Source organism: Myripristis murdjan, chromosome 2, assembly GCF_902150065.1.
Source record: "Myripristis murdjan chromosome 2, fMyrMur1.1, whole genome shotgun sequence".
Lineage (NCBI taxonomy): Eukaryota > Metazoa > Chordata > Actinopteri > Holocentriformes > Holocentridae > Myripristis > Myripristis murdjan.
Genome location: NC_043981.1, coordinates 6,428,445 through 6,456,345, shown reverse-complemented (window position 1 = coordinate 6,456,345; position 27,901 = coordinate 6,428,445). Strand labels below are relative to the sequence as shown.

The window sequence follows — 27,901 nt, the reverse complement described above, 5'->3', positions numbered from 1 at the left end:
ACTTATTGCATAATATTTCAAAAAAATAAACTAATTATGTCTCCTGATTTGAATCTATTTTTGCAGTCAGATGTCTAGGAAACTAATAGGTTCACTCATGATAGTTTTACGCTTGTAGTCATTTGAGTAAGTTTCATACATTCATATTTTTCAGATGGTGAATATTCCATTCCATTTTTGCAATGATATTCATAATGTTTTTTCAGCCGGCACATCCACAATGTTGAACAAAGCTCGGCTGAGCCAAGGTGAAGGCGTTCATCGCTGACCTTGTTACGTAAAAGAAATAGCTGCTGGGACTGAGCGGGGAAGCAGAAAGAATACGAAATATATTTCAGAGGCACAGGGTCATCTCTCAGGTCACACTTCACAATTTGGAAACTAAGATGTTGACTCTGCGTTGCACCGCTGATATGCCATCGCCTGAGTCCATGTATCACCCAGCTGTTGTTATTTACTAGTTTACAGCCTGGACTTAAAGACAGAAAGTTGTTTGGTTGTAAACTTTGTTGGACGCATGCACTGGGCACCACCCTCAAGCTTTAATCCAGGACCAATCATGCTTCAGCGCTTTCTTTCTTTAATTTTATATAGTAAACTTCAATAAATGCATTATAAAATAAAACACAGTGTCTCCCTTGTTTTAAAGCTTGCAACATTTGCAAAAAGAGCGACTCTCCTCTTGGGGATTGAGGAAAAGGGCATCATTAGTTCAGCAAGGATGCAATAAAAAGTACGTCTTCTTAAATGACTACATCCATGCATCATTCAAAATAAAAGGCATAAAAGGGACGTAGAGAAAAAAATGTTGATTGATGACGGTTAGTAAAAAGGGGCCAGAGTAAAATATGAGCGCCATAAGACTAAATGTCAGTTGTCTGTGTGCATCCCACTGAGCACCAGTGGATTGTGAAACATGGGATTATAGCAGCCATGAGCACGTGGCAGACAGACTGATGTCCTGTAAGTCCTGATGTGCAAAAGCGTCATCACAGATACGTGAGGAGACAGCCCACTGCACTGTGTCTTAATACCCAAATAATGGGCTCTGTGCACGAAAAGTGAGGAGTATACTGCATATTTTCCATGCTGGAATAGTCACCTATTTAACAGTAAATGCCAGAGAAATCTCTAAAATTAGCTTTTTCGGGGGGATTTTTAGATCAAAATCCTATTACTTGTACATCCTGGAAAACAGAAAACCAGTCGACGTGAGCCAAAATTTCTGAAAACTCATGCCCCTTCAATTAAATTAAAGTGGGCTCCCATTGGGTTACACTTGAAGGAAGCAAGATGCTCTCAAATGCAGTTTCATCATGACTTTAACCGCTCCTGAACTAAACTGTTTGTTTGCCAAATCTTAAACAAAATTTTAGTTACTTCAGCGTAACCCTAACCCCAACCAAAACTGTTGTTGCTGACTAACCCAAGCTGTGGCTAATTTTCCCCAACATGTTAAAATACCATGTAAAATCATCCTGTCATGGCGGAGGAATGTAATTTTAACATTATCTGTGTAAGCAAAGTGCGATCTGGGTTTCAGGGTTCATGCTCATTCATCACAAAATTTGTTGAGTCTGTGTTGGAGGAGGGCAACATTTTCATTTCCTGCTCAGCTAAAGAACTAAATTATTCAAACAGGGGGAGATGATTTATATCGGCTTAATTCCACACCGCCGCATGTAGAGCTACTTTGCTCCTGTGATCCGCCGTGGCTGCGTATTGTCAAAGAAAACAATCGTGGAAAATTATTGTGGTATTCCCAGCCGCCGTATGAGTGAGCACCAACAGCTCCTGTGCAGTTATCTGTTCCTGCTGCAGCTCTGTGTATTCACCAGACAAACTCAATAACTTGAAAGGGCAGGCAGAGGGACAAAGTTCCCTCCCCTCTTCTACTCCAGACTCTCCGTGAAGATTATTACCGAGCCCTTTAACGCTGTCTGATGAGCAGCCTCTCAGAGCAAAACACCGACTTCAGAGACGGCCGCGGCAAACAAAAGCAAACTTAAAACCCGTGACTATAAAGCATTGCCTCAAACACCGTTGTCCGATGGAATCAGGCAAGATTGAAAGCCTAATATATGTTTAGAGGAGATTGGATCAAGTTGAAAACAAAGTGCTCTGAAGGACATTATTTCCAATTCCTATTAGGAGAGAAGGGTAGCTTGCTCCTTGGCTGCGTTTGGGTGCACGGCGGAATGAGGTTGCGCCCATCCATCACTGCTGCAAAGCGCGGGTTTTGTCCAGCACATTAAGCCCAGGCATCCTCAGGCCTGACAATTATCTGTCAAAGCCAACGCGGGAGTGAAAAATCGTAATGCGCGAACCCGGTCGTACATCAGGCTGTAACAATTGAATACCTCTGTGTCATTTTGGAAGAAAAGGTACCATTGCTTCCTTCAGAGCTCATTGACAAGCTGTGGCATGTCAAAGTCAATCTAATTCCCAGACATGGTTATAGGTTAAAGTAATGGTTATACTGGAAAAGGGTATTGCAGGTGGGAAAAAAAAAAAAAAAAAAAAAAACAGTACATGGGGCTAATGCTGCTGAAGGTAATCCTGGGCTGTAATCGGGGCTTTAAAATGGATTTCCTTTCAGTTGGTTCCTTTGGAGCGGAACTAGCAATTTATTGTTTCTGTCCAAGCATTCCTCCTCCAACCTAATAACATTATTTTTTTTTTTCACCTTCCCCTATGCAACAAGCTCTAAATGCAATATTATTTCAATGCAAAGCTATTAGCGAGAATAAAACTGACATAGCACTACATTATAGGGGCCAAACATAAATAACACAAAATTCTCAAAATAAAAGTGTTTCACTTCCAGATCATTTGAAAACAAAACAGGTTAACTGAAAAGGCTGTAAAAACAATGTGCTCTCTTTTACATTATTTTTTAAAATTATTTCCTCCTATATTGAATTGTAGAGGTGTGTTTCAAAAACTTTTTAATTGCAGTGAGCTCATAGTCGAGCAAAAAATGCTTGTTTTTCATGCCCAGGGATGCAGGGTGGTTGTTTGAAGAAGAGGTGGAGACATACTGACACAGTGAACAAAGGCACCCAGGATGTCATGCAGATCTAATATTTGCAGATCAAACAGAATTAGTACCAGAAACGAGTATTTAGAACTTCAACTTTTTTTTTTTTTTTTTTTTTTTTTTTTTTTTTTTTTAATCAAATATTAGACAAAACAAAGAAAACATCATTAACTGGAACAGAGAGTAACATTTCTGCTCTGGAACAATGAAAAATGAAGCCCTCATTGTAATATCTCTCTAAAATATATGTGACAAAAAATAAGGGGAAATTCTGTGTTGAGAATAGATCAGGATTTTCATTTCTTACCCACCATCGCCTCAACCTCCCACCTTCTCTATCTTTTGTCGAAATACCAGACGAGGCGACATGCAAGCCCAATGACCATGTGATATTTCGGTGCATAATGATATGGTATTTCAGTCAGGGTGGCTGTTTTTTTTTTTTTTTTTTTTTTTTTTTTTTTTTTTTCTTTACAGTAACTCATTTTAAGTTCAAGGATCCACATTCTTTGGAAGATATGAGTATTTTCCTGAGGGTAACAGACACCTAATTGTGTTTTCTTTTCACCGTTCAGTGGTAGACGGTGCCTAATTAGTAGCTAATTATTATCAGTGGTTAATTATCACAGATGCCAGGAAGCTGCAAAAAAACACGAGAGAGAGAGAGAGAGAGAGAGAGAGAGAGAGAGAGAGAGAGCAAGAGATATGTGGCAGAGAAAAAGAGAGGGAGAGTGAGGGAGCGAGGATGTCAGAGGCAGAGACAGACAGATAAACAATGAGGGCAGACAGAGAGAGAGAGAGAGAAAGTGTAAGGTCCCCACAATACAGACAAGATGAGAGTCCTCAAGGTCACTGCCACTCTTTGGAAAACAAGTGAAACATGATTAGGGATTAGGGGATGTTTTGGAGCTGTGTTGTCGAAGCTGCCTCCCTCTTGTCCCCTCTGCCTGTCTGATCCGTATCCTTTCTTCTCTGCCCTCTCGCTTCCACTCGCTTCCTCCCTCTGATTTCTGCCTTTTCACGGCTCCATCCCCGCTCTCATTTCCCCGGCTTTGACCTAAATCATTTATCCTACCTCTGTTTCTGTCTGTTTCTTTCGCCCCCGCCAACTTCATCTTCCATTTCTTCTTGCTCTCTCTCTCTTTAGATTTTTTGTCTCTCTCTCTAACCTCTTCTCGTGGTCTGTGTGTCAGGATAAACTCTCAGAGGAGGTGCAGAAGCAGCACGACGGCCCCGAAGAGCACAGCTCGCTGCCGGCAGATCAGCCGGAGCCGGACCCAGGGCCGCTGCCGGAAGCCGAGTCCGATGCCGGCCAAGCAGAAGAGGACAAAGACAAAACCAAGCTCCTTGTGGAGCGCCTCAAGGCCCTGGAGGTATGACAGCTTCACCACCACACCACCTCGATTCTCCCTTCCTCTTCCTCCGCCTTCCTTCCTCCTTGGTCCTCTCCATTCATCCTTGTTCGTTCGTCTTTGCCTCTGTGCTACCGATCACCTCCATCCTCTGTGGCAAGCCTGTCCGCCAGTTGCCAGGCTCCTTGCTCAGTGCTGTCGGAAAGCATGACGGCTCATCAAATTCTCCAGTGCTCCTCGTCTGGAGAGCAAAGTCATCCTGCGAGAGTCACCGCCGGGGCCTCGGGCTGTTCTCCAGCCTCGCTTTGTTTTCCTCTGCGCCCGGGGATTTAAGCTCCACTTCTCCATGAGCCCCGAGCAACAGCCGAGGCGGGAGCACAGCCAGAGTAATCCATGCTGATTGTTTCCAACCGAAGCCACTGGACACACATCCTCTCAGATCTCCACAGCAATTACAGGACTCACACTTAATTAAATTAGGGCCCCAGTCTTACCTACTCGTCCCAAAGTGGCTCCACATGGTTTGTTAGTGTTGATGTGGCGACAGAATGTGTTATACTGTGTCCTCAAATTGTTTACAGCTTTTCAAATAAATGTTAATGATAAAGCTGGTAATGACGCCAGGATTTAAGAAGGTGATTGACAACAGAAAAGAAAAAGAAAAAAAAAAAGTCAAGGAAATGTTCAAATAAAAGCTCAGATTTGGAACGGTGTCTTTCAAAAGTACATATTTCTTCAACAGCATGCACAGTGAATCCTCATACAGCAAACAGACGGGAGGAGAAATCTTTCAAAATATAAAAAAAAAAAAAAAGAGAGAGAGACACCACAAGGCACATTCCCTGACAGAAAATAGTGGCTGAAGCTAATTACAGCGAAGTGGCAGATAATTGCCTGTTGCTCTTTGACTTTAAGTTATCTCTGGGGAAAGGCAGGAAAAATGCGCTCGACCTGTCTGCTGATCCATCGGAGGGGGCACATTACCCAAACATTACGTTTTAAATGGATTTATCAAAAGTTATCTGCCATTTTATTCCATCCCGCTGCGTAGGTGATGGATGCACCACCGGCAGAAGCAGCAAGAACAAAGCAGAGGCAATACATCACTGCCCTGCATTGTATATAAACTCGGCTGACACTAAGTAAGCACTGCCCGGCTCTTATTCCTCCAGCTCTGGTGATGCTGTTCATTAACAGCGCGGGCACGCACTGCTGTCTGTAACTGGTACTCGAAGGAATACACCAAGTTTATAGGAGACCGGTTCATTTGTCAGCTTACCCGCTAAATGATGAAAACACCGATCCTAAAATGATCCCAGGTAGATGGTGTGGTGAGATGCTCCATATTAACTCATGAGCATATACCGTGTTGGAGGAGGCGGCTCGTATTATCTCACAAAAATCCAAATGACAACGTGCAGCAGCTCCAAAGCTAAAGCACAAGTCATTTTAAATGAAATGTGGAACTGAACCGCCTGCGATTAAATGTTTCATAAATTGAAAGTTGAAGCTGGTGAGCACTTTGTTATTAGGAAACACTGTCACATCGCAGGCAAATATGTGATTGCTCACCTGAAATACTTTTGAAAATAAACCTTGGCTTCATTAGTTATATTGAGTCAAGGACGTTTAATTTATAAATGTCTTATATCTTATTAGAGAGACTTATTGGTTTTAATAATGTAAACAAAGTGTCTTATTATTATCAGTCCATAATATTTGTGCATGTTTAGGTGTTATTTACAGAGGATTTTGTATGTGTAATATGATATTGCTATATTCTCATCACTTAAAGACCATTGTTTGGTAAAGTTTGGGAAAAAGACTGACATTGGTTACCTAATTTCCAGTTTTTGAAATCAGTGGCGTTATTTTGATCTTGTTGGCTGAAATTATGAATTAAGAGGCTACATAAACAATAATTCAGTTATTTGGTGCTGCATCATACAGAAGCCCATCCATTATGCCATCCACCACTACACCTACTCCTACTGTTTGCTTGCTTTATACTATGTCACGAAACTTGAAAATATGGCATTTCAACTTATCCTTTAGTTGCAGAAAGGTAAAATCACATTTTTTCTAGCAAACCTGCAGCAGCAAGGTTAATAGACTAAACATTTTCAATCAAAAAAGGATGGTTAAATTTGTTTTTCGAGCACAAATTTGCAGGTAGCTCAACCTCCTTTCATAGTTCAATTGGAGCCCAGTTTTTATTGGTGCATTTCTCAGTACTAACTAGCACAGTCAGTGAAATTGTTGTACTTACCAGCAAACATCACGGTCGAGAACTCACAAGTGCAGCCATCAATTCTTCAGAAATGCTGTAATTGTCCTAATCACCCAATGTCTAGAAACTTGGTGGATGATAATCTGCAAGATTTTTGTTTTTGATCATGCTGGCAATCCTTCCGGTGATAACCAGTTGTTACTTTGATGTTTTGCATTCAGTATAAGCACCGGTCCAATGTAATGATAAATACACTCAATGCAGACTGCAGCCTGTAAAGTGAAACCCGGCAGTCGAAAAAAGAAACATCAGCCTCTCTCCTCAGCCACTTCTAATCTGGGCTTTTCATCTTTTGAATTCAATGCTGATGTTCACTCTACTTTTGCCTAGAGAGCCGCAAAACGACCGTTTATTTATATTCATTTACTTAAAGCGCACATTGTGTTTTTTCAGAAAAGCACACTCGAAGAGGCGCAGAGCAGAACGTACTCTTAAATAAAGTGAGGCAGTGTAGTGAATGGTTGTCTGATCAGGTTAATGGAGGAATAATTCCAATCTACTTTTTCATTGCCGGTTGCAAAAGATGGTAAGATTATGTGCGCAGCGGGCAAAATTTAAACCTTATACATTTGGATTTTATGTGGTAATTTAAGTACATGATGGTGTGACAGCAGGACTGTCTGGTTTGAGTGGGAAGGTTTAGTGTCAGAGTGTGGAGCGTCTGTAATGACCAGTCTGCCATGCATTTTAACACAGTTGGCAGAGTGATGCAAGAAAGACGCCTCGCATCTTAAGGGCAGGCCTTGTTTTCCACCGAGCACTCAGCAACTCACCCAGTTTATTGTCTGACTCCATCTCATTAGCATCTCACACCAACTTGTTGATTTACAATACAGATTCAGATTTAACAGTCAGACCTAATTTAAGGGATGTTTTCTGAGTTGAAGCCAATCATTCAGGTTGCTCTTCTTCCTACAAATTCTGCTCATGCACACAGTATAGTTGGAGATTTTTTTTTTTTTTTTTTCCTACGATCAGAAAAAAGCTATTTGCTGCTATTCACTGTTGTACTGCCTAAAAACACAAGTCACACAGAGTGGCATAATCCATTGCAGTAAACATAAACCTTCATCTGATTTTGTCAAATCCTCTGTTTTTATGCACTATCTTACACTGTACTCCCTGACAACCACTGGAAGAAATGGAAATCTCCTCCAGGGAATATTCATGTTGCCTTTCTAACTTTTTGGCCACATCCTTACCATTCTCTGGTTTTTATTTGGACTACATTTGTCCTATATTCGACTATAAATGATGAAAAATGAGCAATGGCCTGTACCTCTAAATAACACCATAGTTCTCCTTTAATCTCATAGAGGTAGTTAAGGTTATGGTATTGGTAGTTAGGGTTAAGGTAACACAACTTAAATTGCATCTTGTTAATGTCGATTGGAGAGTCAGATAACACTTAAAACTGCTATTTATATTCAGAAAAAGATTTGTTGTGTAGGTAGTGCAGGCTGGATCAATGGCTATTGATGAGCACAATGCCTCTTAGCCTTGCTTTGCTGTTGAGAATGAATTCTTAAAAACATTTTTTTTTTTTTTTTTTTTTAGCGCAACAATATCTAGTTTTTTTTTTTTTTTCCACCATTCTTGACATGAATGTGGTCTGGAAATGGGTTATAACGATGAGCTTTCTTGCTTAACCTTGATGGCACAAAATAAATAAGTCGCTAACCTTCCTTTTCCCAGTTATGAGCATCATCCCGAAATTGACGTTCATCTCAAACTTCACAAACCAGCAAACAAAATAGTCAAGCTCGCTCAGATTACTTACAGTCATTACATTCGCACCCACAGCCACAGCTGTGCTGGGCTTTGATCTAATTAGTTAGAAGTGTTTCTTCTCAGTTGGCATAATTGGGACGGTTGGGGTTGTAATTATGTTTCACATGTTTTAATCAAGGGATTGGTAGTTTCTACTAAAGGGCATAGAGCAAGAGAGGCGAGGCTGTTGGACTACAAGCTGACAGCTCCTAATATGCTGCCTGCCTCTGACAAATTGGAAACTCCCAGGGATCAATAGGGCGCCGCCTTAAAGGTGAAGCAGCATCACCCGCCAAGTCGAGGAGATATTCTTATTAGGCCCAAAGTCCAAATGGCTCGCCGCCGCCCCAAAGTTCAGCATCATAACATCCATCCCCTTGACCTTTTTCTAGGTAGAACTTTGTAAATTTTTTATTGGCCGTCCTGGTTCAGCGTTGACACATGACCTTTGTGAAGACCGCCTGCTCTTGGCTGCTGTTCAGCGGCTGTCCTGATTCCTTTACCGCTGATGGCTTTGTTGCATCAAATGTATCCAAAGTCATCGCAAGGTTGATACTGTATTGACTGAGCGTGCCTGACTGTGTTTATGTGTGTTCTCTTGGTTTGCAGGAGGAGAACTCTGCCTTGGCCTTGGAGAATGAGAGCCAGAGGGAGCAGTACGAGCGCTGTCTGGATGAGGTGAGCGTGGACTTGTTGTCATCTCTCACCCCAAAGAATACTGAAGGACACCGAAAGACTTGCCTCAAGTTGCTCTTACCTTGAAAAGTGCAGGACTTTTTTTTTTTTTTTAACCAAATTTGTTTTGAATGAATGTGTGAGACAGAGCAGAATGTGTGGGATTGTAGAGCTTAATTTTAGGGCTTAAATAATAACCTGCATAGCACAATGTGGCATTTCCCAAAAGTTGGCAATTACAAGCAGCGCAGGAGGGGTTCAGGGTGAATTATTATTATTAACAAGTCATTTAGGCTACTATAACTAACTTGCTACTGCAACATTAGCTCCTAAGTGTACTCCCATTTGATTACTGCTACTTTAATGGAGCAAGTGTGACATATAGCTAATTGCAATAGTGCAATATTACACAGCATTCAATACTTATCAGCAGAGATACAGAGCAACTCGAAGAAGTATTGACTGTTTGATCAATTCCCTGCGCTGCATCGCTACCACTGAATGTTGGTAATTGTAGCTCAATGGGAGCTTTTCAGGGCTCACCTTTTACTTATTTATTTCATTTTGGAAAGCGTCATCCCAGGCAAGTTGTGAATGCCAGATTCATGCATGGGGAGAGGTTCTGCTTTATTTGATAGTGACAGTAGAGAGACAGGAAAGACCGGGGAGAGAGAGGGGATGGCGTGCAGCAAGGAGCTCGGGCCAGGATCGAACCTGGGCCGCTGCAGTAAGGATTTGATACGTGGGCAGGACACCTAAATATTACAATTATCTGTAAAATGTGGCAACAACAGTGTTTTCTAACTTAAATTCAGGAAAAAGTCCCATACCTTGAAGTTGTTCTACTTCCTGTCAGATTTATGCAAATGCATGTGGTATTTGCCCTCCCTTTTCATCAGTAATTGATTCAAAACCCAAAGCTTGAATGAGGCGTTCTTTTTGTTAGTGAATGTCAAGGTCAATTTCCACTGTGTCCCCCACGCAAAAAAAAAAAAGAAAAAAAAAAAGGCATTCAGGGCACTACAGAATCCAACAACTGGCGTATGTTTAATTAACACAGGCATAAAGACGCTATAGAGGAATTTAAATGAGATATATTCAAAGCAGTAATAATAATAACAGCTCAAACTGTGCATTACACTACAGGTAGTTTCAGCCCAAGCAGCCTGACTGGTCAAAGATGAATTCCAGCTATAAATCACAGCTGGCGGTGCTTTGACATGCCAGCTCTCCAGGAGCCCAGGCTGCTAGGTGGAGTTCATTCATATGCTGCTGTTGTTTTACTCTTATGTATGCCACCGTGGGGGAAGCTTTACAGTCACTACACACATTGTCGTAATGATGGTCTGCAAGCCAGAGGAGTACTTTGGTGCGGGCTGCAATGCTTGGCTGTGTCGTATGCAATAAGTAGCTCAATCACGGTTGCACCTATAATCATAGTAAAAAAGACACCAACTCAGGTGTTATTGCCGTAACAGATTTGCACAATAAACAGTGCAAGAACGTGTGCCGTTAAATAGCTTTAACCTTGCGTGAACTATACTAGCTGAAGCCTGAGGTTTATGTAACAATGGCACTTGTAAGCCCTCTGGTTATTTGTGAGAGCTCGCTAAGTGCTGTTTAGGAAGCCACATGAGGGGAATAAAGCTGCGCCTGGCCGCTGAGTCACACAGGGTGGTAGCACTGCTACTGGGAAATATGTCCAGCAGGGACAAGCTGCCCAATTCGTCCTGGAACCAACAGGCTCAGCAGACAACAGGCAAACTCTCACCAGATCTGCCGGAGGGAGGGAGGGAGACCCGGGTGTGAAAGAGGAGGAAGGAAGAGAGGATGGAGAGAGGGAAGCAGACCGGAAGAGGGGAGGGCGATCGAAAGAGAGAGATAAAACAGGAGGGAGGGAACGGCATTTGTGTTAGAGTCTGCATCCTCGGTGGCTTGCGTGCGGGCTAAACTCAGACCGCGTTTCCTTTCTGCCTCCCTGCCCTCGCTAAGATGGCTCAACTCGACTGCGTTGTGTTTACTTGTCAACTGTTTCCCTGTGTGGTTCACTGTTGTGGAGGGAAGGCTCGGTAATGATCCCGTTTTGATGATGGAGGCTGTGTGCCCCTCTAACGACTGCACTGCAGGGCTCTCTCACACAACAACAGTGGAAAATCTAAAGTTTGTTTTATAACAGAAGGGATGATTATTTTTATGTTAGACCAGCTGCTTGTTTCAATTTTGGATCCCGCGTAGGCAGGCTTATTTGTAGCATTATTTTCTCTCTCTCTCTCTCTCTCTCTGTCTCGCAAATAGTTGCATCAAAGTTATGAAAATTGCAAGAACGTTATCCATCAGCGTTTTAACTCAGCAGTGAAAGTTTGGATCTTTTGTTGAAGATCATTAAATCAGATGTCATTTGATCACCCAACAGATCTGTAATTTGTGATCCAAGACGTGGTGCTCTCTTCATCATATTTACTCCCGTCTCTTTTCATTCAATAAATGTGAGCGAGGATGCCTCAAAGAGCCCATGTGGCTTCACGCCGTATTAATGAGCAATCAATGGGAAGTAATCGGAGCCGCTGCTCAATAGGCTTTGTGGTCTGAACTGCGGGTGTGAGGCGCTGTGAGACCGGCACCCAGGCACAACAGCACTTTAGCCTGGCACGCCACTGCTCTTACATCAGCCTCACGCTGTCAATACCACAAACCAAGAGGACTAAACACTGTGAAAGTGCAGCAGCATCCTGTTTTGCTGCACTTTACCCCTGGCCTCCTCTGACACCTCGTTTTTGGATTCAAGATGACATTAGAAATCTGCACAAAGGCAGCCATGCATGCACGTATGCCCTTGCAATGTACATACAAGCACACAGCCTGTCGCTCACATACACACACACACACACACTCATTTTCCTCTATCCTGCTTTAACATATTGATCCACTGTGTTCACTTAAGCTTGTAATGATTCAACAATGAAAATCAGCTGAGAAAATGCAGGGAAGTGCTTAGGCCTTGCAGGGTCACACAGTCACAAGAAGACCTTACATGTGTGACAAAGATACCAACTTATAGGGTTTATTCATACATGAACAAATCATGACAAATCAAACCTGGAAAAAAATCAACAAATGTGCAAGTGAAAAAACTATGGAGAATTACAATTTTCTAAAAGTTTTGGGAAAGTAAATCTGTTTACCAAGTTGACTCATCCATTGTTTGTGCTCATGCATCACTTGTTCTCATCCTTATTTTACCTCTGCAAATAAATGCTACCCACATTTTGGTGAAACCAGATGCAAATTTTGTGGTTTCAGATTGGACAGGAATTAAAAAATGAAGAGTAAAAAAAAAATATCTTATAATTCCAGTGAGGCTCATGTACAGTATTGGAAATATAGACTGGCTTTTGCAACATGTCTAGTGTTGAAACCTCTTTTCAGTGGCAACTCTGAACATAGTTTGTTTTGGTTGTGGAAATTAAGAGGATATTATGGAGAATTCATGAAAAAGTCCTTGATAACCACTATTTTTTTAAAAACAGTCTGTGAACTCTGAAAATATGATTTCATGATGCCTTTTTTTTCCTCTTCCTCTCTCTGTCTTCTCTTTAAGGTTGCCAATCAAGTTGTGCAGGCACTTCTCACCCAAAAGGTTTGCCTCTCATTTCCATGGAAACCATTTTGCTGCTCAATTCAGTGCACTATTAACAGCATTAAATTATTTAAATCACCTACCAATGATGTGGAATTTCCTTTGAACTCGTGATATATTATACATTTTGATGATGTTGCAGTTGGACATAATGTCAATATTTGCATGCACTTTGTACATTTGTATGCACCGTGTGCATGTTTTATACATTATATAGCATGTTCTGATAAGTTTCCTGTGTTTCTTCTGATTCAGGACCTGAGAGAGGAGTGTCTGAAGCTGCGAACCCGTGTGTTTGACCTCGAGCAGCAGAATCGGACCCTCAGTGTTTTGTTCCAGCAGCGGGTCAAGCCCGCCTCCGACCTGCTTCTCCAGGTAGTCCGCCAGCACCCGCCCACCCACAGCCCACGCTGAAAACACATCCAGGTTTTTGTTTTTTCATGAGAAAAGTTTTGCTCCACACATGTTACACACAGTATCATCTTGATAGTCTCACCATGGAGACGTTCAGTACCACAGGCTTCTGCTGGTCTGCAACTCCACTGGTGCAATGCGGGTATTGGAGACTTGCATGCATCTTTTTTTTTTAATACCAATCAAATGAAATGCTAAATTAAGTTCCTCAGCATTATAGTTTTCAAGGAATAGCCATGTCTCTTTGGTTCATTTTCGACTTTGATACATGAAATTATATCTCTGTGCTCTGTGCATGTTGGACAGAACAGTTACGTCACAAATTTTGTGCTGCATTTTGAACCCTGAAAGACCCAACTTGACCTGAGGTGGGTGTTCATGCGCATTTCCCGTTAAGCAACTGGAATATAGCCCACAATAAACCTGACACCTCATCAACAGGCTGCACACATCCTTACACTTACTGCACCTTACTGCTGTCACCTCTTTTTCCACTGGTCGTCACTCTAATTACTTAGCCAGGAAAACTGTGGCTCTTCAGCTCCGCCCACAGAGGTTTAACTTAACCAATAAGATCATTTCTGCCTGCCAAGCAGCTCTGGCCCTGAGACATGTTTGTGTAACTACAGCTACAGTCTGCCTCGTGGAGGAAGAGCATGTCTCCTCCATGTCCTGCGCCTGAACCGGCAATCGTCCAGTCTCAAGCTCCCCTCTGTAACCGGCAGGCAACTGCCATGCTATTTGTATTCCCCACAAACCCCATATTCTCCTTAGTTCATCCCTCATCTGGAGTGGCTGAAAATTGCCTCAGTTCATCTTTGTTCCCCTGGAAAATACCAATTTTGCTGAAATGTGTCCATGCTTGCCTTCCAACTTGATTTTTACGGCGTAATTATGAGAGAGACAGACCTGCCACAGTATGACTTACCCATCTATTGTCAACAGTAATATAGTATAGCAAGGCAATAAGGCCAGTGTGGAATGTAGGATTTCACATAATTGTGCAAATTGCCGGCGTGGCTCCTCGCTGTCAATATGAGAACTGTAAATGGAGGCTGCCAAAACGAAAAGAAAGGGAAGGAAGCTGTCAGTCCATCCAGCGGAGAGGAGAGGAAGAGATGAGGATGAAAAGAGAGGAGGCAAGCGAGGACAGATAAGAAGTGAGGTGAAGGAGGGAGGGAGGGAGGGAGGGAGGGCGGCGGCGCTGGTGGAAATGGAGAGAGACTAGATAGCCTGCGAAGCCCGCAAAGTGAAGCAAGACACTGAGAGGAAGTAGAAGTGAAAAGGAGGACAAAGAAGACAGAAGAGACAGAAAGGAAGCAAAAAAAAAGGATGAGAAAAGAGGAATAAGATGATTTTCAGGTCTGTTGTAAAGCTCTCTGTCAGTTCTAGCTTCTTCCAGCTCCATTATAGTACAGACCAGGGTATTGTCAGGTGAAATTGCAATTTAAAAGGCTTGAAGTGGGATATTGGCGATACCTTTGTGGAGACCAAGTAGTATAATCTAGCTGGAGGACATGAGCTAAGGTATTCAGACATATTACAGGCTGTTTTTGCACCGGCGTTCATCAAAGTCTCTGTTTTTTTGTCCTCTAAAATGCTTAAGTGGAAAGGAGATGGATGCAAAATTGATTCTACATGGTTATAATGTATATGTTCATCACACAGGTCAACAATAAATCGACTTTGTAATGTTTGTGGTGCGCTTGAGTGACGCGCCGCTGACAGATTCTGCTTCAGCGAGGGGAGTGTGTGGGCAAGGGTATTGAATTTGTTGTTGACTTGAAGTCTGAGTGTGTGTGCGTGTGTGTGTTATGTCCCTGTGTGCACGAATATCTGTCTATTCACATTTGACAGCATCTAAAAAAAAGTGCAAAAAAAACATGTTGCAATAAAAAAACATTCCTTTTTTATTTTTTTTTGTTTTGTTTTGTTTTGTTTTTTGTTTGTGTTCTCGTCAAGAATTTAGGATTTTCACTGCTGATGTGCCTCATTATTTATTAATTAGATTTCCCCCCATTTCCCATCAGCGAAGTCCAGTGATTCAAAAAATGAATCATGATGTGAACAAGCGCTTCTGGATGCTCAGTGTGTCCAGTGTGAGCCGTGTGTTTTCTTGCACACAAGCATTGGAGGGGTGTAAAAATCCATATGCGCCCGTGTCGGGGGAGGCTCGAGCTTCCCTCACACAGTTTTTACATAAGTCAAGGTTTTAATTTATTTTTTGTTTTATTTGTTGTTGTTTATTCTTTTATTTTACCACCACGCTCCCTCTTAAGCGTGCAAAGAGATGTGTCAGCACACGGCGCTATCTTGTCCAAATGACGGGGAAATGACTGCCTCTTCTGAAAGGGATTTCTGACAAGAAATCCTTTTCATCCTCACCCCGGCTCGAGAAAATCCCCTGATGTACCATTAAGTGTCCCTCAGAGTTTATGCTTTCACACTGACGGATTTAAACAGTCGATAGGGTGTGATAAAAGACACATTCGTGGAGTTGTGTGTGTGCGAATGTAATGAGAGTTAGGAAGAATAAAGTCAGCGCCGGACTGATTTGCAACGGGGCAATTGTGAAAGCATACTTTTTGTAATTAAAGACATTATTTTAGGAATTTTGTAGCCAGAGGTCCAAAAAGTCCAGATAAAGCCTCGTAAATAAAATTAAAAATATTTTGAAAAAGTTATATTAAGTACATCATTATTTTGTGAGGCTTAAAATATATATGTGGTGATCCTTCCATTAAACTGAAGTGAAATGAGATCCTTGTCACGTGATTTTGTAAAGCAGACAGGCACCGGATGCACAGCAGCAAACAGGTGGTCCGTTTCTATGGCAACGATACGTGGCAGGCAGCCGTTTGATTGGTGGTCACGTCTCGACTCTATCTCGACTCTTAAATTACAAAAATAATCCTTTCACTTCTGCTTCAAGTGTTCATAATGGGACAGAAACAAGACAGAGACGAGCTTCGACTTCACTATTTTTGGCTGCGATTAAGCGCCTCACAATTTCTCTTTTTCTTTTTGTTTCGCTTTTGTATTGATAAGACTCAGCGGGCTGCTCTAGTGGGTGAACTTTTCTGACTGAATTATTGACATCTGAGTCATTGTTGACGAGCTACATCTACGTAGGCTCATTTTGTTTGTAAAGTCCTTTGAGACATGCCATTAAGGGCAATATAAATGAATCAACTTGCAATTTGTTATATATGAAAAAAGAATTGATTAAAATTCATGTAGAGAATGCATGAACTCAACATGTAAAATATTTGACAGACACTGGAGGAAAAAAATAAAGCATGCGGGACGAAAAGGTGAAAAATTGGTAGTGTGTTTTGGAGGGCTATAGTAGGTCAAAAGACAGCTTGAATTACATGAGCTGTGCTGGAAATCAGAAGGTAGACCTACCACCTCTGCTAAGCTGGATATGGCCTTGTTATTGTCACATAATCCACGATGCCATTCAAACACATTTTCTCACAAAAAAAATAAAATAAATAACAAGTGAGAAGTTTCATTTCTATTCTCTGCTGGAGCCTGCAGCAGCGGGAGACTTTAATCACCCATCCGAGTGTACTATTTCCAATCTTGCTCTGGTCCTTTTGCTTATCAGTAATTAAATGTGCTCCAGTTCCCTGTGGGCATCTTGAGTTCCTCTGATAAAGCATTATAATCCTTTTAATGGTGACTACACTAGGAGTGCACCTTGGCTGCTTCCAGCTTAACTGGTTTCATTCCAAAACATTATATTTCCATTTGAGAAGAAAATGTATTAGTCATTATTATTAAAAAAAAAAAAAAAAAAAAAAAAAAAAAAAACACAAAATGTCTCTGTTCACAATGGTTTTTCCTGTTTCTGAGCAGAGGCCCTAAGATTTTTCATAACTTTAAGAGGAACCCATAATGTGCTTGTACTTAAATGTTAGCGATGATTTCGGCAGAGTAGGTGGACATTTCATTTTTGAATGAAACCCCTCATTTAGATTGGCAGATTGCGAGCTGCTGCAGAGTCAGTCTGCCTCGGCGCTCGCTGAGGGAAAACCACAATGACTAGCGTGCAATCCCATCCACTTATGCAGCTGTACCGAAAGCGACAGGGAAGTGGCAATTCAGTTGTCAGCTACCGGTCAGTTTAGCCGCTTCTGGGACCCTCGGACGCAAAATAAAACCCATAACCTTGTTACGGCTCATGCAATTTGGCTGCAAGTTTATATAGTCAAACTACCTGGATGCTACTGCTGCTTGTGCCCTGGTGGAGTGGAGACTGACCAGTTTACAATTACGTTTGATGGGATAATTTTTAAAACAAATTAAATGTCCTCGGCTAACACAGTATTTGAAGCTTCTGTAATTTAGAGACGCTCTTCTTCTTTATCATTTTGCATCTGAGCCCTTGCTTCAGCATCTAATGTGGTTTAGCAGTTTATGTGTAGCTGCAGCTTCGGGAAAAAAAAAAAAAAACCTTTGTGATGAATCAGACGTAGATCAGGTAATGCAGGCTAACAGAGACGCTCAGCACCAAGTGTTTACTGCGTGTGTGTGTGTGTGTGTGTGTGTGTGTGTGTGTGTGTGTATCTGTCTCTCTCACTGCCTGCCTGTCTACTACTGTGTGCCTGTGTGGGTGTGATCATACTTTGTGTAAGAAAACAGCTTCTGCATGTACCACACGTGGGTGTACAGTAGAGTTTGGCTGATGCGGCTTCATGAGAGACGATGCCAGCGTCTTTGTGTGCATTGTCGATATCGTACGCTGATAAGCATATAATAAATTTGTCTGCTAGTAAAACACGAGGACTCCGCGTTCCTCTTAAGTTCTTTATAGTCAGAAGGGTAGGAGACAAGAAAATACTCTATTGACACTCTTTCTTTTTAATTTCTGTTTGCACTTGGCAGGATGACCTTCCCTCAATGAGAGGGAAATTCTACGATTCATTAAGGCTTTCAAGCGCATTCAACATTTAAACGAATTATAACACGTGCAAAGAAAATCAGATATTTGCTGTTTTTTTTACGCAGCTGCGGTCAAGGTAAAACATTCATCATGTCAATATCCTTTATTTCATTAAGGGCCAATTTCCGCCGGATATCTCGACAAACAAATGTATCAGTCTAACCCCGGTGTGTGGCGTGCACTCTTGCGTGTGTCGATGGGTATTTCAGAAGGGCGTGATGGTGACTTTGTCCTTGGCCTTGGTTCTCAATTCAAGAAGTGTACACCCAGCCCATTCCCGTCCGCCCCCTTGTCATCCGCCATTCCCCTCCTCTACCCTCCACCGTGGCCCTGTGACACTATTGACTGAATCCTTGATGAGGATGCTGAGGAGGTGAAATACAGCACCCTACGATAAGATCAGAGCCTCCCGTGACACCTCAGCCACTCCCATCCCATGCGGACAGCGGGGGTATGATGAAGCCCGGCGATGCGGCATCGGAGCAGCACAAATTTCAATTTAACGGCCTCAAAACTGGGATAAGAAGCCATCTGGCACTTTAACTCCAAACTAGTAAAAGTGAAACTTCCAATGATGCCATTCCAGCTCGCTGTACGATTTAATTTTTGAAACAACGATATGCTTGAAGCTTCAGAACCCAAATTAAGCTTTACGCGAGAGCCAATGAGAATGTGGGTGTGTGAATCGTGTTTCACATATTTATGAAGCAGGTTACAGCATTGGAAATATATCTGCTTTGTATTAGTTCAGATCCCCTCTCTCAAATTTGATGTTAGGATGGTAAGAACAGAGAAACCATATCTACGTTTTCAGACCGTCACCACACAGGACTAAGTGACACGACGCCAGGCTATAAAATGGAAAGCACTTTACTGGGATGCAGGGCTTAATGGTTTAGAAATCCTCAAAGGCGTACTTATCGTTATCATGGCGGTGAAAGTGCACAGAGATTGTGCATGGGTCAGTTTCCATGGCACCAGCATCACCTCACTGCAAGGTGAAAAGTCAGAATATCCACACACTCATACAGTATGTCAGTGTGAAGCTTAATGTGTAGACACGCCAGTCTCTTTGAAAAGCTGTCCTCAGGTTTGTAATAATAATAAAAAAAAAAAAAAAGTCTTTGTCTTTATTGAAAGTTGGAGAAGAAAACAAAATCATTTCGGTTTTGGCCACAGGCAAAAGTTGCAGGTTATTTATTCTTAAGAGACAAAGAAGGTTGCTACGGTTGTTTGTTTGTTTTTTTTGTGAGAAGCTGTTTTTCACTTTCCACTAAAGGTACAACATATTTAGTATTTCTTCCTCAGCAAGCAAACAGCCAAGAAAGACCGTCGCAGTTTTAGGAGATGCAAAATAAAAATGGAAAGGACTGTAATGTGTTTTATTTGAAAATTATTATGCCATGCAAAGTCAGGGTAGTTAAGGCTCAAAGCTCAGTTTCCATCTGAAACCAGTGAAGGTGACTTTCTCTTTTACAACATGCAATATTCTTGATAGATCTCTCTCCTCTCTGTGGTGGGGAGCGCAGCATGAGAACCAAGTAAAATACATTTCATTTTAATGATAGAAAGTAAAATTAAATAAAAAATAAAAAATTAAATATATATATATTCTCCCAGAATGAACATTAGGTTTACCCTTGACAGGAAATGCAGCACAATATCAAGTGTTTTGTTTCAGCATATTTTCAGTTTAAATTAATCTGAGCGCAGGGAACCCAGCGGTAATTAGTTCTGAGATTAATATGTGAAAATGCATTTGGTTTTGTATCCTTCCCTCTGAAGCGCAAGAGTTAAATAACAGAAGGGACTGCAAACTAGCATGTGAACTTAAAAAAATCAAAGGAATCCCTTACTCCCTGATGCAATTATTTCCTATTCACATTAGTTATTTCCAGCCAATGACATTAATGACTTTGAGCAAAGGGTATGAAACAGGGCCCTCCATGGCGCCAGTGAAGAGAATCTGATGGGCCCTTCTGTGTCTGGGAAAATATTGCTCAGCCTCAGCAACCAGCTGTTTTAGATGTTTTCTTGCATTTGTACTTGAACAGATTAGTGACGGATTAAAAATATTAATGTTAATATTAATGAAAATATTTCAAGCATCAAGATTGTGCCAATTTTGGTTCAGCAGTGCATTCATGGGATGCCAAAAGAAGTGTAGTGGATTGTGTACGCTTCACTGGCAAAAAAAAGAAAAAAAAGAAAAAGAAAATGTCAACTCCCTGGCATTGTGCTTGTCCCAGTCTTGGATGTTACAATAAGCTTCACACTCTGGATTTGATTCCAACTTATCTTTTGTTTTAGGCACTGATGTTTAGAGATGCTGTACAGATCCCTGTGATTAAAATGCATAACCATGTGTCCGTCCTTGTGCCTTTTAGAAACTCCACTCTCGGATCATGGATCTGTCTGCGGCAGATTTGCTTCTGGAGCCAGAAAGAAGCAAGGGCTTGCTCCTTTCCAGGAACGCAGACTCTCCCTCTCAAGTAAGCTTAATGGGAAACATCCAGAAAGCAATGTACTCCCTCTTTGTAACCATAAGAATTGTCCAGGTGCTATAACCGATGTGTGCCCCCCCTCAAGAAATCATTACAAGAGATTAAAATACAAACCCAACTATTTGGAGACATGACCCTTTGCTCTCGGCAAGCAGAGCTGGCAGTATCATTTGGCGCTAAGAGGAATAAATCCTTGTCATATTACCAGAAAACCATCGATTGAGACTCGACGTCAGTAAAAATGACTCCGCAGGACAGTGTGGTACATTAGTCATCTTATGTATTATGCATTAAGGACTGACAATGAGTTCGTTCCATTCTTTTACCCTTTTACCCCTCTGAGGATGCCACCTGATAAACGCTAAAGTGTGCTATGAGAAGGAAGGAAGAGGAAGTAAATTAAATAATAATGGCCAAGACACTGAATTATACATCTTGTTGTTATCTAAATGGGAAGAAATACGGCATCTCCTTCAATGGAGTTTGTTAAATGATAGGCACAAGTGACACACATGTATTAGATTATGCTTAATGACCACAGCAACGTTAACATGTCTTCCTTGTCTTCCTTATTTTTTATCCTGTCAGCTGAGACACTTGAAAAAACAGTTTATTTATGCAGGGAGTTTGTTTGCAATGAGGTGCTAATTGGAGAAACATCTGCTGTGTTGTTGTGACTGCACATGAAAACGTGATTGATACTTTTTCATTTCGCTAAGTGCTTCGCTCCTTGGCGTTTTGTTCTAAGTTTTGTGGGAATATTTGATTGGTCTGTTAAGTCTTTTAATCTTATTGAAAAATGGTTAATATTGCAGAACAGCAACCAGAAAGACTACCAACCACTATCCAGCTCAAATATATGGCTAAAGTAGAGGGGAAAAAATGGAGAAAAGATATAGCATATGCATTTAGGTAATGCTCTTATCTGGAATATAATAACAAGTCGAGGGTCACTGTCTTGCTCAAGGACATTTCAACATAATATACTTATTAATGGCCACGCATTGGCTGTTGTGGGGATTGAATTAGAGATCTTTCCATTATATGACATTTAAAATTTTACAGCTGAACCATAAATCACAGATTCATAGCTGATTGTCTAATGTGAGCCATCAAACTCGGTGTATTTTCTACTCCCCTATCTAATTCACCACAGCTCATTCTCCTGTTTCCGAGATCATCCACGTTCACTTTCCACTATTAAGCAGTCAAGCCTACACTTATTATGAACTCCTAATCACATCAAAGTGTCAATGCCCAAATGTAATATCAGAGAAATTTAGATTATTTTTGTTGAACCTGTTATATGCACCTAGGGCGTTATGCACAAACGCGTTCCAATAATAAGAGATTTATATAGATGCCTTTTTGACTGAGGCATGTTTACATCATGTACTTGGAAAAAATTGCAATGGAAAGCAGTCTAAAGAGGGTTTATTGATATTTATTGATTAAATCAAACTCATTCTATTATAATAAATCATATTTTTTCTCAATCTCATAGGAAGTCCAGTTGAATGGAAAGGCAGGTCTTCCTGTGATGAAGTGTCTGAGCCAGTTGAGTCTGACAGTGCCAGCACCCACCTACCCACGCAGCAGCTGCAGCAGCAGTGAGTTGTCTCTGTCAAGTGCTTGCAGTGAATACTCCAGTGGCTCCTACACCTGGAATGATGGGCGCTCCTGTGGGAAAATGGTGAGCCCAGTTATCTGACATGACTGTTTATGTGAGAATTAAATGCTGAAAAATGTTGCTGAAGTTTAGCCCAAGATTAATTGTAGTCATACAGTCCAAAAAGTAAAAGGGCTTCAAGGAACCTTTTGGCGTTGTTTAAATTGCAACACGGGGGAGTACTGGAAAGTTCTTTTAGGAACCCCATTCATAAAGAATTCATAATGCCAAGCAATATTTCCACAGTACTAACAAATGGTAGTTCATCATGAATCTCATTTGGGAGATTCTTGGGTAGGCATAAATAGATTACTGAACCCCTTCGGATCCTAGTAGATGCCCAAATGAACCCCTAGTTTGAGAGTCTGCCTGACATGAAAATAATGGCCTAAGACTATTTGAACAAAATGGCAAAATAATAAATATTTTGTTGACAGTATCAAAATTAGCTCAAGATTTTTGACTCTAATAGGGCATCATGGCCAACAGCTTGTTAGAGCAATATTCCAATGTTCATACTGTGAGACTGGAGACTGGAGAAAAATTTCCATTCATCATGCAGATGAGTTAAATTGTCTCTATGTATTCAGTTGCTGCTCATTAACACTGCAATAATGCAGGAATCTTCATCGTGAGCTAAAGTGCATTGCATATAAATGTGTCACATAAAGGCATATTATAATGTTATTTTTTGTGATGTTAACTGTTCTCTCTCCCCTCATCATAGTCCTCTCTGACCTGGGAGAAGAGGCTGAGTCTGGGTTCTTCAGCTCCAAGCAATATCTGTGCCCCTCTGGAGGAGCAACTGCCCACACGGCGCAAGGAGAGCCATATACTAGAAGGGCTCAGAAAGCTCCAGAGGAGGAAACACAGAAGCTCCTCTTCCTCGTCCAAGGTCTCCAAGTCAGGCTCCAAGGACTGCATGAACTCTAATGAGGGTATCTACTCACTGGGTATCAAGAGTAGCAGTAAAGGGGTTTCCAAGCCTACTTACATGGGCAGAACTTGCGCTTCGGGTCTTGGGGTCAAGAAGTTCTCTTATGATTCGGATGACGCAGATGATGAATTGGCACATTCCAGTCGAAGAGACAAGATCCCCAGCAAGGATAGCTGGTTTTACTGTAAGAAGCTCTCCCACAGCATCTCAGACAGTTTGTGCAGCTGGGAGGGCCCTCAGGACAGTGCACTTGGGGGTGATGCTAGTACAGGACCCATGGCCACTAAGCACCCTCCTGGTTATGACTCCAAAGAGCGTCCTGAGAAGCTCATGAGCTACATTAACAGTTTCCTCCCTGGGGGAGGCCGGGCCTCAGCTTTCACTAAACCCTCCCTGCTGCACATCAACTCCTCTGATCCAGAGGGTCCCCTCCACCTCTCAGACACAGATGACCCAGAGGAACTCAACTCTGAATCCAGTGATATCCATACATCTATTAGTCAGCAAGCAGAGCAGGTGGAGAGGGACCCCAAGAGGCTGTCCAGAGATGCTGCCAAGCTGCTTACGCACCACTGCTTGAGAAGGGACCAGGGACGCACCCAGTCTGCAGATGGGAGGCCTAGGCCATTCAGCTTAATTAAGGAGCCCAAAGTGGCCAAGTGTACTCAGTCTGAGGAAAGCATCTTGGCAATTTTTGATGCAGAAGGAGAGCCTATTGAGCTCTGTGCTCAGAAGCTAGCTGCAGGTTCCGGGTCTCGAAATGATACTCCAGGTAGCAAGGCAGTCACTGATTACACAGAGTCAGTGACCCAAGAGAGGCCAATAAGGCAAAAAGCAGGAAATGCAAGAAACTACACTGTGCTTGAATCCCCAGAAAAACCATCTGAATGTCAGAGCCGGCCAAGCAAAGCAAGCAATAGCAGGGAGGGTAGTGCAGAAAGGCTATCAATGCACATGACTCCACAAAGGAAACTGATCAAACCACCAAATAGCAGGGCTAATAAAGGTCACTCCATCCCTCCCATGAATGATGGTATCAAGTCCAATGGTTCAAAGATACCTGGCCGTAACAAACCATCAGGATCCCCACTGAGATTTTCTAAGGGCTCCACCACTGAACCAAGCAACAGTGGAAACTCAGGACCCTCTGGTCAAGAGAAATCCCCCGCCTCTCCTCCAGTTAAAATGTCTAGGTTCATCAAAACTCCAGGAGGAAGCTGCACACAGAGCCCAAAGGCAGTCAGTTCCAAACTCCCAAGCAGACCAGAATGGAGTAAGGGCTCCTCTTCCAGTTCCCCGCACCTTCCCAGGAAGCACCTAGATTATGCTGACAATGGCGAACAGCCGACCAGAGACAAACACTGTGAAACCAGCAAAAATAAACTCAGGTCCCCTTCACCTCCCCCACCCCCAGGCCGCACCACCTCCTTACTGATCAGACCAAATTACGAAGGGTCTCCTCAAGCACATAAAACAGCAGTGGCTCAACCATCCACAGCAACCACTGTGAGGGGCCCTCCTCCAAGTTACCACCACCCATCTGTACCAAATATGCAACCTATGCTAACCACCAAGGGTCAAGACACTTTGGACTTGGATGCAGGCTATGGCACTGCACTCTCACCTCAGAAACTGGTTGACAAAACTAGTCAGCACCTTCAAAACTCACCTGCTATGACTCAGACACCTACTAAAGGCACTTCCAAAAGGACAACCATGAAACACTACCTCCCCTCTGCAAACTCAGGGTGTGCCCCAGAACATGAAAATGCGCCTAAAAGTTCAAAGAATGTCCCTCCACCCTACAGCGCCCTCAGGGGATCCTCACTTCAGAACACATTTGCTAGTAAGAGAGGGTCTACCCATGAAAATGTCAATCAGTCAATGCATAATACCTCTATTAATTTATCAGTGTCACTTCAGGAGCCCCCTCAGTGTAAAATAGAAAATAGTAAGATGCTAAGTCCTCAACCTGTTGTCAGCCCGCCCAGCTCCGTTATGAGTGCCCCTAATCCAGTAGAAAAAACCTCAAAGACACGCATCCCAATGGGGTTCAAAGCATTTTTAAAATCTCCCCCAAGCCACAAGAGTAGCCCCTCTATGCCAGGTAAGCATGAGAAAGATCATATCAATTCGGTCTCAAAGGACACTGTGACTTCAAATGTGTCTACCCAGTGTGACAGCTCACCGCCAGCATATAGTACCGTTTCACCATCCAAAACATCCATTGCAGAGGGGAAAGGTGATGTCCATGGTAGGTTTTTGGAGGAGGAAGTGCAAACTGCTGTGTTACCAGAGGAGGGGGAGGTTTGTGACAAAGGGAAAAGGAGTAGTCAGCTTTTCTCCAGATCCATATCAGTTACTACCAAATCACATCTAAAACCAGCCTTGGGGATGAATGGAGCTAAGGCCCGCAGTCAGAGTTTCAGCACAAACTACATGGAGAAACCTAACATAAACATGCCGGATGGACCAGGGAAGATCCGAACTCAAATCATTACCAACTCTGGAGAAAGAGGGAACTCTCTGTCCAGACAGAGTTCCTCGGAGGTACCTAGTGTTGGGTTGGTTGAGAGCCCTGTCCATTCCCCCAGCAACCGGCTCAGCCACTATGGCGGCATGACAGGGTCAAACAGTCACAATGTCCTTCCTGAAAGAACGTATAAATCTGGCTCCAAAGCTGAAGGTTCACAAGGCACAACGAAGGGAGAGGGAATCACACCCCAACCCCAGAAAGAAGTACGTAGTTTACCCATCACTGATAGGACTGGCCAGAAGAATGTCCGAAAGCCAGTAAAGGTTGCCACTCATCCACAGTTTCAACTTCCATCCTCTCATGTCTACAGCTCTGAAAACTCAACACAGGAGATGGGAGGTACAGTGACCACCCCTAATAAAACAGACCCAAGCAGGGGTCTAAAAACCCAAATGGACTCTACGAACAAATCACCAGAGATTGAGGAGAAAAAAGTTAGCCCAACAGTCTGCACCATTGAAGAGAAAGTCATGATGGGAATCGAAGAAAATGTGCAGAAATGTCAAGAACAGGAGAAGGTCACTGCCTCTGAGGGCAAACAAAAGACAGGCCCCTCTCTAGCAAACTGGTTTGGTCTCCGTAAAAGCAAACTACCAGCTCTGAGTGGTAAGAAAACAGATTCCCCCAAGGGAAAAGAGGAGAAAAAGGAGTTGAAGATTGGATCTGTGCTTGGGGGCAAACAGATGAAGTCTGACAAGAAGAAGGATAAGAAGAAAAATGACAACCAATGCAAAGACAGTCAGGGGGGGCAGAATCTGTCTGAGGTGAACAACAAGCTGAGCTCCATCATGGACCATTGCAACATTCAGATGGGTCAGATAGCCAATCAAATCCAGTGTACAACGGCCTATATCAGCAAAGACCAGTTTGTGAAAGACCTTCTTGGCAGGTTGGTATAACAACATATTTGTCACCAAAGAAATTAACAGTTAATTATGCTCATTTAGATAGATAGATAGATAGATAGATAGATAGATAGATAGATAGATGTACTTTATTGATCCCAAACTGGGAAATTCTTATGTTACAGCAGCGATGGAAACATAAAATAAAATTCAATAGAATTAATGCAAAAATATATACAATAAAGACTATACAGTAAAAAATATAAACATCTGATTTGATTAGATGATGAGATGTTTGTTTTTTATTGCCACTGACTCTTCTCACCGTTGTCATTCTATCCAAAGGATTGCCTTTTTTTCTACAACTTATTGGTTCTAATAGATTAAACATGAGCCCTTGCTGCATAAAAATTGTGTGTTACGAGTACCTCTCAAATAAACAGCACAAACAGCAACTGTCTGTTTGAGTTATGACTCCATTCGAGTGAGCATAAGCACTTCTTGGAGCAGAATTTGAAGACACAGACAGCTCACTCGAAGTACCTTTCATGCTAGAAATGCTCAACGTTTTACACTCTTGAGTGAACTGATACACCACTTCAAATCACAACTGTCAGATTTTTATCAAGAGTACTTAAAACCATTAATCACTCGAGAGGGAGCACCAAAAAGAGGTTGTTTAACATTTGACGGGGGCTCTATGTGTGTTTGTGTGCATGTATACATGTTGGTGTGTGCATTCATGTGCGCGTGGGGGGGGGGGTCAATGCAATTTATCAGCAGGCTCACTTTCTACTGGGCGAGTGGATGATAAAAGAGGAACTCGGCACACAGACATAAAACAGATCAAATCTTATTTCCTCACAGGACCGCTGTGAAGGGCGACTCCCTGGCTGCATCTCTGCCTGGGATCTCCGTCCCCAAGAAACACAGTGAAATGAAGGGAGATATGGAGATCTGTGCAGATACTGCTGTAAGTGAGAAAATGCACCACCGAAATGGAGCACTGTTGGCTTTATTGCAGCGGCCCCTCAACAACCCTTCTTGTTGGTCTCTGACTATGTTTGTACAGGCTGTTTGTACACACACACATACAAATAAACACCCACAGGTTTTTTGCACGGCATATGCACGCGTGTACACGTGCACACACACACACACACACATACACACACATACATACACACACACATCCAGAGCACCAACATCAGCATCAACATCAGATCCCCTGAAGGGTCGCTATTGATTCACACTGTGTTCTGACTCAACCTACAATTTATC

General features: G+C 42.3%; 1 protein-coding gene across 5 annotated transcripts in view; it reads left to right on the top strand.

The window, feature by feature from the left end:
• Positions 1-27,901, top strand: part of LOC115372343 (nck-associated protein 5-like) — a 124,079-nt gene that overhangs the window by 73,535 nt on the left and 22,643 nt on the right. For all 5 annotated transcript variants that reach the window (XM_030070153.1, XM_030070161.1, XM_030070169.1 and 2 more), the window contains 8 exons: positions 4,234-4,413; positions 9,062-9,130; positions 12,726-12,764; positions 13,020-13,139; positions 20,517-20,621; positions 22,138-22,326; positions 23,030-26,664; positions 27,488-27,593. In XM_030070153.1, coding sequence (XP_029926013.1) covers positions 4,234-4,413; positions 9,062-9,130; positions 12,726-12,764; positions 13,020-13,139; positions 20,517-20,621; positions 22,138-22,326; positions 23,030-26,664; positions 27,488-27,593 — 4,443 coding nt within the window. The remainder of the gene's footprint in view (positions 1-4,233; positions 4,414-9,061; positions 9,131-12,725; positions 12,765-13,019; positions 13,140-20,516; positions 20,622-22,137; positions 22,327-23,029; positions 26,665-27,487; positions 27,594-27,901) is intronic.